The 17,339-nt window shown below is 36.6% G+C and overlaps 1 protein-coding gene across 4 annotated transcripts in view; it reads right to left on the reverse strand.

Annotated features, from left to right (window-relative positions):
- The window catches only part of ARHGEF12 (Rho guanine nucleotide exchange factor 12), a 227,338-nt gene that overhangs the window by 81,270 nt on the left and 128,729 nt on the right, over positions 1–17,339 (reverse strand). For 3 of the 4 annotated variants that reach the window (XM_007494637.3, XM_056794216.1, XM_007494636.3), the window contains 3 exons: positions 1,894–1,992; positions 1,089–1,138; positions 217–274 (listed from right to left, as the gene is read on the reverse strand). In XM_007494637.3, the coding sequence (XP_007494699.2) occupies positions 217–274; positions 1,089–1,138; positions 1,894–1,992 (207 nt within the window). Of the gene's footprint in view, positions 1–216; positions 275–1,088; positions 1,139–1,834; positions 1,993–17,339 lie in introns of those variants that run through there. The other variant, XM_016433793.2, reaches the window with a different exon arrangement.

Here is a 17,339-nt window from a genome sequence, read left to right on the forward strand (position 1 = left end):
TTCCATTTCCTTTCATCCCCTCTCTCTCTATCCCTAAGAAATTCCCTAAAATTCAATGCATTTCTTTCAGATGTTTCCAGTATTATGAATATAGAGAAGTCTACAAATTGAGTCCATAGTACAAAAAGAAGTCAGTAAATTAATAGTTTTGATTCAGACACAGACATTTCTTAAATATTTCATGAAATGTCAAATTAAAAATGTCATAACACTTACATTTGATAAGCTTTACCACTTCCAAATGGTTTGAATGAGTCACTAGAGTTCCATTTACCTATATAAGAAAAAGGGAATTGGTTTTATCTGATTCATGATAACAATGTAAAGGATTCAAATCTACAAATTCACACAAACAATACAAAATATCAATAATATAATGTAATGGAGAGCTAAGGAAATTTATATATATTTGACTCCTTTTTCCTTCATCATTATTCATATTGCTAATTAATATACATTTAACACTATAAGGAATATGAGCATAAGATATGAATTAAAATGAAGCATATTATATCATATTCAAATGGTGATATTATCACACAATGACTTTCCAAATCCTCCAGAGTGAAGAGTACTTGGAAATATGAGACATTTTTGTTTTTTTCTTATAAACAAACTCCACAGCCAAGATGTAGAATACCCAAATAAAAAGATAAAGGAGTAAATAACATTTTTAGGAAAATATTATATACCCCCAGTCTAATTTATAAACATTTTAATAAGTTCATTTTCAAATATTATGAATTTACATATTAACCAAGCCTCTAAAACTTATGAGATTTCTCACATTTTGTTTAATAGACCATTTTTTGACAAATCCCTACTAGGTTATATAAACTATCTGACAACAGACACAATGTCTAGTATAATTTTCATATTATTAGCTCTAAGCACAATGTCCTTTTCTACTAGTAAAAATTTGACAAATGTTAGCCAAACTGAACTAAAATATAATCAGTGTTTTTTTTTCTACCTATAATATATGCATAACATGCCACTTGGATGCTGTTTAAGAAAGCATTGGTCAAGAAGTGCATCAGTATATCATTCCATAGAATATCAATGAAAGAAAAAAAAATCTTTCTGACCTTGATGATTCGATCACCTGTTTGTACTCCAGCCCGCATGGCTGCTCCATCTAAAGAAAAATTTGGTTACATGAAATTAAATTTGTTTCTTTGGCTTCAATCAATATTAGAATGATCTTAAGTTATTCTTGAGCCTGTGCTTTATTCAAGATCTCTGTAAAAAATCCCTACTGTTACAAATAAATGAATGTCAGGAATTCAGTTTTTCTGCCATAGGTAACACATATGTAAGCACATACACACTAGTGGACAGAGAGCAGACCTCACTATCGGGAAGTTCAAGTTTTGTCTCTCACATATATTAGTTGTATAACCCCAAGCAAAGTCACTTAACCTCTCAATGACCCCAAGCAATCACAATCTACAGAACAGGTGTTAATCTGTGTTGGTTCAGGGAGTTTTCTCATTGAAGTATCCTATAACAAATACATTGTAGTCTGAGATGTAAGATGAACAGGTAGACTTTTATGCATAGATGTACATATATACAAATAGATACACATACATATAAACCTATATGTGTGAACATTTATATGTATGTGCAAGTGTACATGCACATTTTTTACAATAAATAAAAACTACTTATATAAAACACTTAACGAGCATTATGTGATAATTTCACTCTTAAATGTAGAGCAAAGTAAGCCCATACTTTACCTACTGTAGCTTATAATAGATACAAGCTAGTCTACTTAAAAACAAAAAAGAAAAAGTGTGGGTCATGAATCAAGCTTTTCTAATCTTACCCTTTTACTTCCTAAGAAGCAAAATGCTGTTATCAACATGTGTACAAAGAACTGCTTGCCTTCTTTAACAGACTGTACGAAGACTGGGTTGTCTCCACTGACCGTCAGCCCATATCCATTGTCATCTTTCTGGATAACCACACAGCGCTGAACAAGACCTATATAAAATATGAGATAAGGAAAGGAAGACACAATATAAGAAAAAAGAAAAATACAGAAATGGTTATAAAATATCAGTAACAAATCATGTCCTGAAAGAATTGCAAAGTAACAAATAAAATCTAAGTAAATAGAAAAAAGGGGGGAGGGGGGAATTTGGAACTAAAACAAATGGAAGGAGCACACACAGACAATGATCATTTCTCCACATAAGGTTAGAGCAGAATAGATTCTAAAAAAAAAAAACAATTGTGGTAACCTGAATAAGATAAAGTACTAAGAATGACAGTCTTATAAACAAAATATGCCAACAGTTTTTATCTTATGTTCTTATAACTTTATGTATTTTTTAATGACAAAATCAAGCACTTTAGGAAAGAAAGATTGTTAAATTCTTCCTGTCCTGCAAAAAAGATTGTAGGATCATAGATTAAGGGTTAAGATGGCCCTCAGAGAAGATCTACTCTAACTCTCATTTTCTGAGGAGGAAACCAAAGCCTAAAAAAGGTTTGGAGTAAAGTACCTGTGTGAATATGGGTACATATGCACACACACACACACACACACACACACAAATATAGGGAATGGGGTGCAGAGAAAGGACTGAAATTATATGAAAGACCAAGCTTCTACAATACATTCAAGAACATAACTAAAATGGGCTAATACAAGAAGAGGGAGAAAAAAAACTAAGGGCTGGGCTATAATCTCTTTCTCATTCATCCAAAATTTAAATGAATCTTGGGAGATAGCAAGAAAGAAAACAAACAAAGAAAAGCTGAAGAGGAAAGGTGAGTCATATATAAAGATAACCCAGAGCTAAGGAGAGGAAATTGGGGTAAGGGCACACACTTAAATAACACCCATGAATGTAATGTCTATAATGTAATGGACCTATAAAATATGAAGAGAGCAATTATTTTTACTTATCATCATATACTTTTATAATGGGAGTATTTGTATAAGAACCTCACCAAAGTCAAGCACATAAAATAGCATAAATAAAATAGAGCATATGGGGGTGGGGGCTGGGATGACAGTGGGAGGTTGAAAGCATCTCTTTCTAAATTAAGTTTTAAAGATCAAAAGAGAAACATTTCAACTCAGTCTGACCTAAAACCAAAGCAAAGATAACAAACATTGGTTCGAAAGTTTGTGGTACTTTAGAAAGGGAACAGGACTATAACTGGAGAAACCTGGGTTCTATTCCTACTCTTGCCATTATCTCAGTATCCTTTCTTTAGATCTTAATATACTTGTCTATAAAATGAGGGAGGTGGGGGAAAATTATCTTCAAGATTCCTTCCAACTCTAATAATTTAGTACACAAAGATAAAGATGGAGATAAGTGCCAATAAGTCAAATCAGGTAACAAAAATTTCACAATAAGTTCATGAGTAATAAAATATTAAAGGAAGAACAAAAAGAAAAATAAGAGGAAAAAATAGGAGGAAAATTAAAAGGAAAAAACTGGAATTGTGAAACAATGGGGAAAATTCCAGACTTGGAACTGAAAGCCTAGGTTAGAATCTTAGATGTAATAACTAGCTGTAAGACCTTGAGCAAGTCACATTATTAATCCTTCCCTAGTAGGATTTCCTTATAACATGAGGATACTACCCCAAAGAGTTAAACAGAATGTGTTTTGTAAACCTAAAAACACTATGAGTAAAGATTATGATGAATATAATTTTTAATTCAATGTTCCTAACTCAACTGTTAACCAAAGGAACAATTCTGTTTTATTAAACCCTGTAAAGTACAAAGTATCTAAACTAAGATAAGTGGTAAGGATGTTTTTCTAATAAAAATAAACTGCAGTTTTAAGAATTCTTACAGTTTGTTTGCTTGTTTGTGATGTTGGGAGCAGACAAATGCAGTAAGGAATAATGCAAGGACCCTTGCTCATCTCTATTCTACATATTTTTAAAAATTTTTCTTTCTTTTATTCCAATAACAAATTTACACATAAGTTTCCCATGGTTATATGATTCATGTTGTCTCCCTCTTCACTCATGGAGATGACAAGCAATTTCACTGAGTTATATTATGTATTATCACTCAAAATCTATTTCCATATTATTCATTTTTGTAATAGAGTAATCTTTTAAAACTAAACCCCAAATCCTATACCCATATAAACAAGTGATAAATCATGTTTTCTTCTGCATTTCTACTCTGTCAGTTCTTTCTCTAGGTGTGGATAGTATTCTTTCCTCATAAAAGTCCCTCATAATTGTCCTGAATCATTGTATTTCTATTAGTAACAGTCTGTTACATTTGATCATCCCACATGTTTCAGTTACTGTGTATAATGTTCTCCTAGTTCTATTCATTTCACTCCACATCAGGTCATGTACCTCATTCCAATTCTTTTGGAAATTATCTGGTTCATCTATCACCATCATATATCACAATTTGTTCAACCATTTCCCAATCGGGGGACATCCCTCCAGTTTCCAATTTTTTTGCCACCACAAAAAGTACAGTTAAAAATATTTTTTGTAGGAAACAGGTCCATCCCCATTTTTCTATATCTCTTTGGGGTACAAACCCTGGAGTGGTATTGCTGGATCAAAAAGTATGCATTTTTTTAAAGTTCTATGGGCATAATTCCAAATTGACTTCCAGAATAGTTGGATCAATTCACAACTACACCAGCAGTGCATTAATGTCCCAATTTTGCCACATCCTCTTCAACATTTATTATTTTCCTTTACTGGCCAACATGCTAGATGTAAGGTGGCACTTCAAATTTGTTTTGATTTGTATTCAGAAATTATTTGAGATTAACAAACTACTCTCCTACAACACAAAAAACCCTTGAAAAGTTAAACCACTCACACATTTGTATGAATTATTTGAGTCAGATAATATCAAAAACATAGAGTAGCATGGCACCAGGATTTTATTGAAATACTCATGAAAAAGGAAGAGAATCTTGAAGGATGGGCTTTAGACCTGTGACACCATTTTCAATGACATGAGGCCTCATGCAGGCTCAACGTGCAACCATAGCCTTGGCCATGGCCATTCCCTGGCCAGGCCATGTGCTGGCCACACGGGCAAGAGGGGGGTTGTGGTGAGCGGAGCACTAGGTGGCTGGTGTTTGGAGGTGGGGAGGAGAAGCATACACGAGGAAGGAGCTCAAGTGGGCAAGCAGGCTGGCATGCAGCAGTTACTGCTCTACTGGTGCTCCAGGCCAGCCAGATGGGGAGGGGTGGGATGGGGCAGGGCCCTGCGGAAGACTGGGCGAGGCTCCAGCCCAAGTATAATGCAGGAGAGCCTAGAACCCATTACCAGACACTTTTAGCACCCTGAAAAATATAGCAATGGCTTTACTCACAATTTTTCCCTCTATGTACTTCTGTTAGTCCTTATTCTCAGCATTAATACCAAAACCAACAAAAGAAACAGATTGACAGATGAAGTTAGTAGCCCTTGCTTGGGCTTGAAGTGTACAAAATACCAACATTCAATTAAAGATTTAACCAATGAAATTCAGCAACCAAAAAAGTCACTAATAGGCAGGTTACTTAAAGAATTCCCCCTCCCTCTCACTTATCAGTTCACAGCGCCCCACACAAGTTGAATAATATCAAGACCAACAAAAGAAACAGACAGACAAATGAACAAAGAAGTCACAAAGCAGGTAAGTTAAATAATTAGTTTTTAGTTTATTAAATAAATACAGTTATATATTACAATTATGCATTTTGTTATTTAAACTATAAATATCATGAAATTATGGTGTTTTTGTTTTGTTTTGTTTTTCCGCAAAGTGACCCACCACCTGAGTTATGCTCTGTTTTTTGGTGAATTTTGACACACCAAACTCAAAATGTCATTTATCACTACTTTCGACAATCGAGACATCAGGTATAGGTAGAGGAGACTAATTAGGAAATATATTCAGAAAATAAAGTAGAATAACAAAACGAATTATGAATGTTCTAAACCTCTCCTTTCTCTAATTCAATTCCACCTTTCTAGACTGGAAATTCTAAATCTATTCTTAGCTCTATCTTTATTAGTCTAAACCTTAGCTCAGCCTACCTGGTTTAATTTTTCATTTCAACCAACTAGATCCTCAACTCTATGTGATCTTAGAAATGAAAATCAGAAAGAAAAACAAGAGAGAAAGATTCAAATATTCCCCACCCATATCCTGTTTCCCTTTTATCATTTAATTAGTCTTCTCATCCTCCACTCAGTGAGCTATATTTCCCAAAATTCAAAAATTGCTATGTCTACTTGGGAAAGTATAATATTTTAAGCATTTGAAATATTTTTGGGGCCATGTCTAAGTTAAAAGTAATTTCTAAATCTATGGGATTCAATTTTAGAGAGGATTTCATCAAGTAACAAGTTCTAATAAGGTACCTACTATATGACAGGAAATGTGTTAGGTGTTTGAGATACAAAGACAAAAATTAAAAAGGGGGAAGCTGGGTGGTTCAGTGGATTGAGAGCCAGGCCTAGAGACAGGAGGTCCTAGGTTCAAATCTGCCCTCAGCCACTTCCTAGCTGTATGACCCTGGGCAAGTCACTTGACCCCCATTGCCTAGCTCTTACCACTCTTTTGCCTTGGAACCAATATGTAGTATTGATTCCAAGATGGAAGGTAAGGGTTTATGAAAAAAAAAAACTAAACTAAAATTATATACGAAACTAAAATTATATAAAGAGGATGATATGTATATATAGTTGCATATACAAAATATATTTGTAAGAATTATTTGTACTTTTTCCTAATTAAGTCATTGTTTTATCACATACTTTACCTGAAAATACATTTTTGCAACTGAAAATACATCTTGCAGGTGCAAAAATGTTATGTTCCTTAACAATTAAAATGTAAAACAATCTTTCTTTTTCCTTCAAAAGCAACTTTTTTTTAATATTGGTTTATAAACTATCAAGTTATTATTATTATTCTTTACTTCTTCAATATATAAAAAAATGACAACAATTTACTTCTGTTAGCCCTACATCTCTCACATCCCAATACTGTTTTCTAAAATGTACAAGTTCTTTTTGGAATCCTAAAAATTCAGAATGTTAGCACATGAAGGAATCAATGAGATTATCTAACATTGTGTACCCATTTCATAGACAAGGAAACTGAGGCATGCATTATTTAGAATGTGTACCCTGAACTAACATTTCCCACAATCCCCTTTTCTTTTTCCTATACCTGCCTCATTGGTTAATTTGGTATTGAGTTTGGATTTCCTCCACTCTGGCTAACCCCCCACCCCCCCAACTCCCTCTCTCTGGCTTGTACTGGCGTGGAGGAAGGGAGTGGCTTTTCTTTCTCTGCTGTTACTTTCCCTTTGCACTAAGGTGATTTTAATAAACAGTATTAAAATAATACTTGGAGTATCAGATATTAATTTTAATCTTTACATATGGCGACCTTATGAAGGGATCTGAACTGAGAACTTTTTAAGGACTTTTTAAGGAGGAAATCCAAACTCAATACCAAATTAACCAATGAGGCAGGTATAGGACTCCTCTGCCGGGAGTTTTCAAACCCAGGCTGCTACTGCAGCCACTCCAGCTGTGGGGACATTCTGTGGTTTAAAAACTGCTACTGGTTTGCAGCCAAAGCTGCTTCCCACTGGCAATCCAACCCTAGATAACCAGCCAGGTTAGGCCTATCCTGTAGGTGCCACACCCCCATACTCTCTGCCACTTCTGCTGACCCCTACTGCTGTTCGAGCTGGTGAGTATGAGCTCTCTCCTCCAGCTCCAGCCAGCTCAGAAAGGAAGCCCCTTTCCCCGCTAGATAGCTGGTTGCCTCTGAGCCTCTGCCAGGCTCTTTGCTTTGGCTGAGGGGGTTCTGGCACTCTTTCACCCACCCCACCTACCTCCCAGCCCTCTACCTTCCCTGCTTTACATTCCATATTTCCTCTGAAGCCCTTCTGCCTTTGGTAAAAACAAACAAAACTGTGACCTCAGTCTGTCCAGTTTTGTAGTCATATCCTCCATTTTGGTTTCTGACAGTCCCTAAACACACCCCCTTACTCCAAATCCACCCCTAACCACATCCCTAACCCCTACCAGTTGTAGTGCTGCCTCTTGGCCATTAGAGGTCAATATTGAACAGTGATTTTTTTCTAATTTTTTCCTCTCTTCTTTTTTTCCTTTTCCTGCTTAGCTACAGTGTTTGTTTGCTTCCACTTATAACAGCAATGAGCGAATGCTCCAAAGATATGCAAGCATGAACCAAATTTGAAAGTTATGGACAATCTGATGATGAAACAGCCTCACAAATCATGGATAAGTCACTGAGTCCACTAGAGCACAGCAATAAAAAATAGTTCCCCCTTTTTATGAATGAAAATCCAATAAAAACATAAAACATAAAATAAGCTAAATATCCTCACCTTACTCTACCTGCACCCCTTAAAAGAATAATCAAAAATAAATCAAAAGTACATTTTTTTAACTAAAAAGCTAAGCAGCATAAATACTACTTTGCACAAAAGTCTTCTGCTTTTTGTCCAATTAGAGACATTTAGGATTCCCAAATTATCTCCTCATACTTCTAGGACATTTTATTTTTCAGATCCTCAATATTAAGACAAAAATGCTACTATATGAGAGATTAAAGCAGAAATGCAGGCCATCAGTCAAATTCAATTGGAACAACTTCAAACACTACTTACATGATCTACTGAAAAATGCTGATCCCATCCAAAACAAGTATAAATTTTGTGAGCCTGTTCCTGAACCACTAAGAGAGGAAAATCCTATTTCTTCAGAAATGGAGACAAGACACCCGTCTCCTGTATATCAAGTATAGACCCTCCTCTCTTATACTCTGCAACAACTCTCTCATGATCTGCAACTCTTGGCTAATCTTATCTCCTCTAATCTTTCTTCTAATCTCTCAATCTCTCCTGTACCTTCTTCTACCCCACGATGAGTCCCAGCCCCAAAGAAATCTCAACTTCTAAAAGAACCACAGCCATCGAATGGTTCCTATGAATTCATTTTCCCCTTAAGGGAAGTGCCCAAAATAGGACACAATGGGGATGTGGTAATAACCTTAAGACATCATATACCTTTCATTCCTCAAGAAATTAGAGATCTGAAATATAATATTCCTCGTACTTAAATGGGAACCAATCGTGGTAACCAAGAAAATGGCTGATCTTTTTTGTCAATATGGCCTGCCTTATAAGGATGAACATGAGAAAAATAAGATAATATCTAATTTTAACAAAGTCCAGGGGCATAATGCAGCATACTGGCTAGCTCAAGATCCTGAATGGGATTAAAATAGTCCCGAGGACCTTTTGCAATTAAATCTTTATGGGAAGCCATTATAACAGCAATGAGCGAATGCTCCAAAGATATGCAAGCATGAACCAAATTTGAAAGTTATGGACAATCTGATGATGAAACAGCCTCACAAATCATGGATAAGTCACTGAGCTGGGGAATCAGTACATAGACCTTGATATTTCCAAAGACAAAGATATTAAGGAAATAAAGAGACATTTTGTCAACAACTTTTGAAGGGTAGTCAATGATTATTTTCAAACGCACTGCCCATAGTGGCCTCAGATGGGCCTTGACGAATTGAGGAAAACTGCTGCTTATGTCTTTAAAGACCAAAAAGAAAAATAGGAAGAGGCTAATAATGTCATAGAATCCTTGAAAAAAGAGATCAAATCTTTAAAGGTTAGGGTGATGAACAAGATAAAGGGCATGATGCTCAATCAATGGCACAAGCCCCTCTCCAAGAACCTTACTATCAGTCCCTTATCTGCCAATTCTGTCAGAAGAAGGACCACATACTGATGAACTATAGGAATTTTTTGGGCAATGAGGAACTATACCCACTGGAGAGATTCTGATAGGAACAATTACAGGAATAATAATTATAATGGTGATTACAGGAATCAGAACATTAGAATTGATGATATTAATTCTAGGAACATAAATCAGCACCTGACAACTCATACCAAATGACCCCACAGCAGCATATTTTGAGTGGATCTTGTCCCTGAACCACCCAAGGTGCTACTGCCCCTTCGAGGGGAGCCCAAGAAACTATCCAAAGATTATGAAGGTATACGGGGGTTGGGGGTTGGGGGAGGATTGGGGCACAGGAATCAGAGGATACAACCTTTGATTTTCCAAACCCTGACGGCTTACTGTCTGTTGTCCCTATCTACCCCCCCCCATACTGATGAGCCCCATGTAACATTAAAGATTATTAACACCTATTATGATTGTCTTTTGGACACTGGAGCTTCTGGGTCTGTTTTGAAGAGTATATCTGATTCAGATTGCAGTTCCATTGGTTTGAAAATGTCATGATGGTATCAGGGACACCCCTAAAGGTTTCCAAGCTTTCCCCTAGAATAGCGTCTGTAGGACCCATTAGTGTGGAACATTCTTTCCTCTTAATGCCTGGTTCCCCCATAAATTTGCTGGGGAGAGATCTTTTATGCAAGCTTAAGACCAAAATAACTTGCTCTCCAGATGGCTCTATGCCATTGGAACTGCCTGAGGAATCCTCAACTTTACTCCCTGTACTTTTTTCAGATGCTCATGAGATGAAGTAGACTCCTATTTTTGAGATCTGAACTGATATACCTGAGTTTCTCCTGGCCACATCATCTTCTAATGTTGGCCTACTTAAATCAACTGTGCTGGTCCAAATTCAAACAAAATCTAGCCCAACTCCTTCCAATCCTCAGGACCCTCTTTTGAAGGAGGCAGTTGATGGCATCACACCAGTAATAAATTCATTGATTGACCAAGGCATCATAATTCCCTGTAAATCTGAATACAATACACCCATCCTACCTGTTAAAAAGTCAAAACTGGGGCCTGATGGCAAGCATCTCTTATTATAAAGAGACATACTGTAGTTTCTAACATAAATACTGTTATTTTTTTCTATTCCAAGTACAGCTACATACTTTACAGTAGAAGACTTCTGCTTTGTTTTCTTTTCTATATCTATACATGAGAACTGGGCATATTTCTGCTTTCACCTGGAAGGGCTCTCAGGGGACCTGGGCTCATTTTTTTAGAGCTACATAAGAGAGGTCACAAGGTCTCCAAACATAAAGTTCAATGGCATCCCCCAATGATTCAATATTTAGGCTTCATTTTAAATCCTGGGTCCCATTTAATTTCTCTCAAGCCTATTGAAAATATCCAAAAGTTAAGAGCTAATACCACTAAAAAACAATTGAGGGCAATTCTTGGTGCAATAGGATTTTTGTCGGCAGTGGATCCCTTGCTATGGGAAATCACTATTCCCCTTATGGCACTCAAAAAAAAAAATCGATCCCTGAACCATTTTAAAATTGGTAAAACAATACCCAACAGATGTTTCAATTTTAAAACAAGCTATCCCGTCTTCCCCTGCTCTAGGCATCCCAAATTATGATAAACCATTTACTTTATATGTCCATGAAAAGAAAGGGGTAGCTTCAGGTGCTCTAACTCAACTTTTGGGAGCTGCTCAATGCCCAGAAGCCTATTATTTATCCCAGATTGACCAGTAGCTTCCGGAGCAACACCACACCTTAGAGGAGTAGCTGCCACAGCTTTATTGGTAACCAAATCTACCAATTTGGTATTGGGGTTCCCTCTGACCATAATGTGCCCACATGAGGTCAAGGCATTGTTATTAAGACATAGAACACAGGCATTTGCTGACCAAAGGATTACTAGATATAACTTACTGAATAATGAACATATCACACTAAAACACTGTAGAGTTCTTACTCTTGCAACTTTGCTACCTGATTTGCCAACTTCCAGAGAACCTTTACATGATTGTATATTTTTTGTCCATTGTTGATAAACCTCATAATGGTTTATTAGACACACCCTTTGGATAATTCACATGTAATATTTACAGATGGTTCTTCATTTTTGAGGGATGGTGTGCACTATACAGGAGCTGCAGCAGTTACTGAATTTGATACTCTGTGGTCAGCTTCCTTGCACTCAAATGTAAGTTCACAGGGTGTAGAACTCACAGCTTTGAAACACACCTTTATCACTTCAAAGGATAAAAGAATCACAATTTACACAGACTCCCGCTATGCCTTTGGCATATGTCACGCTGTTGGCATGTTATGCAGCCACAAAGGGGATTCTTAACATCAGCTGGAAAATGTATTGCAAATGCAAACCTTATTACTGAGCTCTTTTCTGCCATCCAGCTCCTGAAGCCATAGCTATCATTCACTACTCTGCACATACAGGTGGCAGTGACCCTAGCTCCAAGAGAAATAGCCAAGCAGATATCGCAGTCAAACTAGTAGTCTTGTATAAATGGAGATTTTGAAACCTAGACTTCAAACCCCAGAAGTCCTTGGTATTTCCCAGAATTCCCAATAATCTCACCTGAGTTTCCATGTAGGCGAGATCATAATTTGTATTTAACTGGCAATAACACCTCCCACACCCTCTTCTCTGCCATCGCAATGATGTAGGAAGTATAGTGGTAAGCTAAGCTAAGCTTGGAGATTTTGAATAGCCTAATCGGCCATGGGCATGTGTTTTGTTTGTTTGTTTGTTTTTTGGTATCTTCTTTATTCCTTGATTTCTAATAATCCTTAATAAACCTCATGAAATATATTTTTATTACAAGATATAATTTAAATTTTCAGCCTTAGAAGGCCCTGAATTAATTATGCCACTAACAATTATGATGATTTAGATCCCTTTCTTATAATGACAAGGAAGTGCAAAAATGGAAGCAAAAATTTAAAGCAAAACATATTAATGGAGAATAGATATCATCAGATGGCAAACCCTTGCTCCCTAGTGCTTTTGATAACCAGATTTGTCACTCCATTCATAAACATGATCATTTTTGTACCCAAGGCATTGTAGACTCTGTTAAAAGGGTATGGATAGCACCTGGAATAACTTCAATTGCCTCCAAATTATGTACAGCTTGTCCTACCTGCCAGGTCTTTAATCAACATGCCTTTCGAGGAAAAGCCTTTGGTGGATGTCCTCTCTCTTACACACCATTTGAATACCTACAAATTGACGTTATCTCTATGACAAATGCTGGACAGTATGAATTTTTCTGGTCATAGTCGATCAACTGACCAAGTAGCCTGAAGCATTGCCTACTCCTTATTCCACAGTGGCTTTTGTTGCCAAAGTCCTTCTGAAAGAAATTATTCCTTGTTTTGGCATGCCATCATGTATTGATTCGGATGAAGGAACTCATTTTACTGATTCAGTCTTATCTCAAATTTATTCATGTGTGGGGATAGCTCCTAAATTTCATATACCATATAATCCCCAGAGCTCTGGCCAAGTTGAATGAATGAATAAAGAACTTAAGACCATGATGAGCAAATTGTGCACAGAGACTCATTAAAAAATGGCCCAAAATTCTACCTCTGGCCCTATTTTATCTCAGAAACAGACCCAGAGATGATTTATACATCTTGCCATTTAAGATGCTATTTGGACATTCAGACGCAACCATTTACCCCAACCTATTCCTCACTATTAAGAGGAGATACAACAATTACTACATATATCAGACAATTACAAACAAAATGCGAGAACTCCAAGACTCTGGAGCTGCTGTTCGAGCAGGTTCCATAGATTTCTCGCTTCATGATTTAAAACCATGTGATAGTGTGTACCTAAAGAATTTTAAATGCACTGAGTCAACTGAAACTGCTTATGATGGACCATTCCAGATCCTACTAACTATACCAACTGCCATAAAAATTGGAGAGAGGAACTCATGGATTCATTGTAGCCATGTAAAACAAGGACCTTCTATTGATGATGAATAATTGCTTACACTGATTTTATTTTACTATTGATTATGATTAGACTTCCTTTCTTGAGATCTCATGAGATCTCACAAATACTTGCTGGATTTGTGCTATTTTGTTATACTTCATTTGGTTGATCCTTATACTTGCACAAATTGCCTTGTAGGGCAACATGTCTACTACCTCAAAGAAGAAAATCTGTATTAGTGACCTATATTGAGCTGACATGCCTTTTGCAATATTTTGTGCCTTTTCTAATTTTTTTTAATGTATTATTGCTTTATCTACCTCATTTGCACTCACATTGTTTTACATACCTCATTTGCACTCACATTGTTTTGTCTACATTATTTGCATTCACACTGAGGATCATAAAAAGTGTAAGAGAAAATGAATCTTATTTTTTGAAAACTAGCCTCTATACTTTACCTCTGTAATTGTGAAATATGCACATTTTACATTTTGTTTTCTTCCTACATGTGTCATACAGTATTTGATTTTTTTCTTCTTTACTCATTTTTTTCCATTAAAATACATCACTAGTATTGAAGTTTTCTTTTTTTTTTAACTATTCTTACTTTTTGCAATAAAATAAGCTGAGATGTCCATTTACCTAGCATATAAAAGGATACCCAAAAAGGCTTTGGATTATAGCAACCTGTCACTAGTTATTTAAATATTGTGAGACTTTTTCTCGATGACTATGTCTAAATCCAAGGACAAACAGACCAAAAAGGAGCACAGAACTTGACTTGCAAAGTGACAAACAAGCACAAAAGGTAAAAGAAATCAAGCCAATCCTACGGGGATTGATGACATTATGCACAAAAAGCACAATGACTTGATCATGTATAAGTCTCAAAGTTGCGGCTATTTAACATGTGTTAAATGGAGTACCACACCCTATATCAAGCATATAACATAGATTGTTCTGGCTCCAAGGGTTGAACCAGGGAATTCTATTTCCCATGTGTCTTGAGATCTAGTTTCTTTTCATATTCTCTCTCATGAGGCGGCAACTTACCACAGTCTAAGCTGATAAACTGGGTTAGTGAGTGATTGTTATTGCATGCTTATGAGACATGGATCGCTACAAGAACCTGTTATGATTTCTGATTTTTTTCTTTCCCAGAATTTTTTCAGATTTTCTTTTTATATTCTATATTTCACTCAGAAGTTATTTTTTAAAATTTCTTTGACTTTTTTTATATTTTTGATACTTGATTCACATGCCTTATGACTCAACCATGTATCTCTGTATTCTCCTCGGGGGGATATGTATTATTACTATTATTTTCCTGGGGGGGGGCACTATGTTATTGTTGTGAACTTTGATTTGAATTTGAGCCCAATTTATTTATTTGTTTGTTTGTTTATTTATTTATTTATTAGGTCCTTACTTTCCATCTTGGAACCAATACGTATTCCAACCAATTCCAACAATATGTATTGGTTCCAAGGCAGAAGAGTGGTAAGGGCTAGGCAATGGGGGTCAAGTGACTTGCCTAGGGTCCCACAACTGGTAAGTGTCTGAGGCCAGATTTGAACCCAGGACCTCCTGTCTCTAGGTCTGACTCAATCCACTGAGCTACCCAGCTTCCCCCACTGAGCCTAATTTGAAACAAGAGACTACCTCCCAGAATCTAGAAGGCACCATGAAGATGCCTGCAGAGACCACATGCTGCACCATAAAACTGAACTTTGAGATATGGCGAATTTAAACTTTGGGTAGGTTGAAATGCTTTTCTTTTGAATGTACATTCTTATGCCAAAGGGGACTAACTCCTAATTGGCTTTTTGTCAATGCACCTAATTTTGGTTTTGTTCCTTTTCTATTATCCCCAAATTATTGTAATTTCCATTTAAAAATTCTAATATTTGTATATACCTCTAGTTCAAGTTATAAATTAGTTATCTATTCATGATGCACTGGGGAGACTGGTCTCCCAAAGGGTCACAGGGGAATTGTATTATTTAGAATGTGCACTCTGAAATACATTTTCCACAATCCTCTTTTCCTGTATGTGCATCATTGGTTAATTTGATATTGAGTTTCGATTTCCTCCATGCTGGTTCTCTCCCCCAGAAGCTCCCTCTCTCTGGCTTGGACCAGTGTGGAAGAAGGGAGCACCCTTTCTTTCTCTGTCATTACTTTCCCTTTGCTCTAAGTTGATTTTAATAAATAGTATTAAAATAGTATCAGATATTAATTTTAATTTTTACATCCACAGAAGGATTCACTGATAGACCCTAAACTACATGGCTAATAAAGTGTTGGAATATGGATCTGAATTCAGGTCATTTGATTCCTAATCCAGTGTAACACTTCAATTCAACTAAATAATCATTTTCATTTCATTTTTAAAGTTTTTATTGACTTATTTGACAACACTATGCTAAGAAGCAATATATTAAGGGAGAGAGGTTGTTCTTTTAGAAAGACATGAATTTAAGTTTGTCTTCCAACTATACTGTTTATGTGACCCTGAGCAAATCTCTTCACTTTTCAGGGTCCCAAGATTGCAGAGCGGAGACTGATTTACACTGGTAGAGATTGTTTTCTCACTAGGAGCTCCTGATACCAATGTAAATAGAGGTTCAGGCCTAAAAACAAAAAACTAAATCCACTATGCTAGTAGGTGCTGTATGGCACAGAAAAAGCTGTGTTTTGTGTGCTATTGCTGTCAAATAATTCATCAAAATCTATAAATTACAGGCCAGTAACTTGACTTTAATTAATAAATAAATAAAATAAATAAATAAAATAAAAATTAAAAATTCTAGGATGTATCATTAAAGAAGTGGTTGATAAACATTTAGAAAGGGAAAGTGTTACAAAAGGCTTTATCAAGAAATAGGTCAAGGGTGAACTGGGTGACTCAGTGGACTGAGAGTCAGTCTGTAAAAATAGAATCGAATCCAGGACTTCAATCCACAGAAATCCTTGCTCCACTTCCCCAGAGTGCTTTGTAAAATCACGGGATTCTCACCTGGGCCAATAGCAAAATCATTATTTAGATGGTCTCCTCCCACGGCGGGCTCTTCTCTTCCTGGCTCTGCTGGCAAACAGACGTGTCTCATGATGTGAGTGAAATTTTGGTGGGCCTCATGGCCCACCTAGCATGTGCTTCTCTTGCTTGCATTTTCTTTAACCATTGACCTTTAATATACCGCATAAAACATAATACTCCTTGCAAAGAGAAACGAATTTCTATCTTGCCTAAGTCTCCCCTAAATTTTAACTGTTGCAGTTGGTGACCACGAAGGGATGAGAACTCAAATTTTTTAGCCTAGAATTTTTTTTAAGCCACGTTTCTCCAAGACGCTTTTTTAGAAAACCATCTTGATCACCTCCTGCCGGCAGCCATCCTCTTCAGACTTCTTGAGCCCTTCCCACCACTGACATGGCCGCTTCTCCTTGCCTGCATGCGTTTCTGCCTGCAGCCCCCAATCCTGACCTCTATCCATCCTCACCTAGTCCAGGCCCTGCCCACCCTGGCGGCCTGCTCTGGCTCTGGGTCCTGTTCCTGTCCTCTCACCTGGTGCCCAAT

This window comes from Monodelphis domestica, chromosome 4 (assembly GCF_027887165.1).
Source record: "Monodelphis domestica isolate mMonDom1 chromosome 4, mMonDom1.pri, whole genome shotgun sequence".
NCBI classification, from domain to species: Eukaryota; Metazoa; Chordata; class Mammalia; order Didelphimorphia; family Didelphidae; genus Monodelphis; species Monodelphis domestica.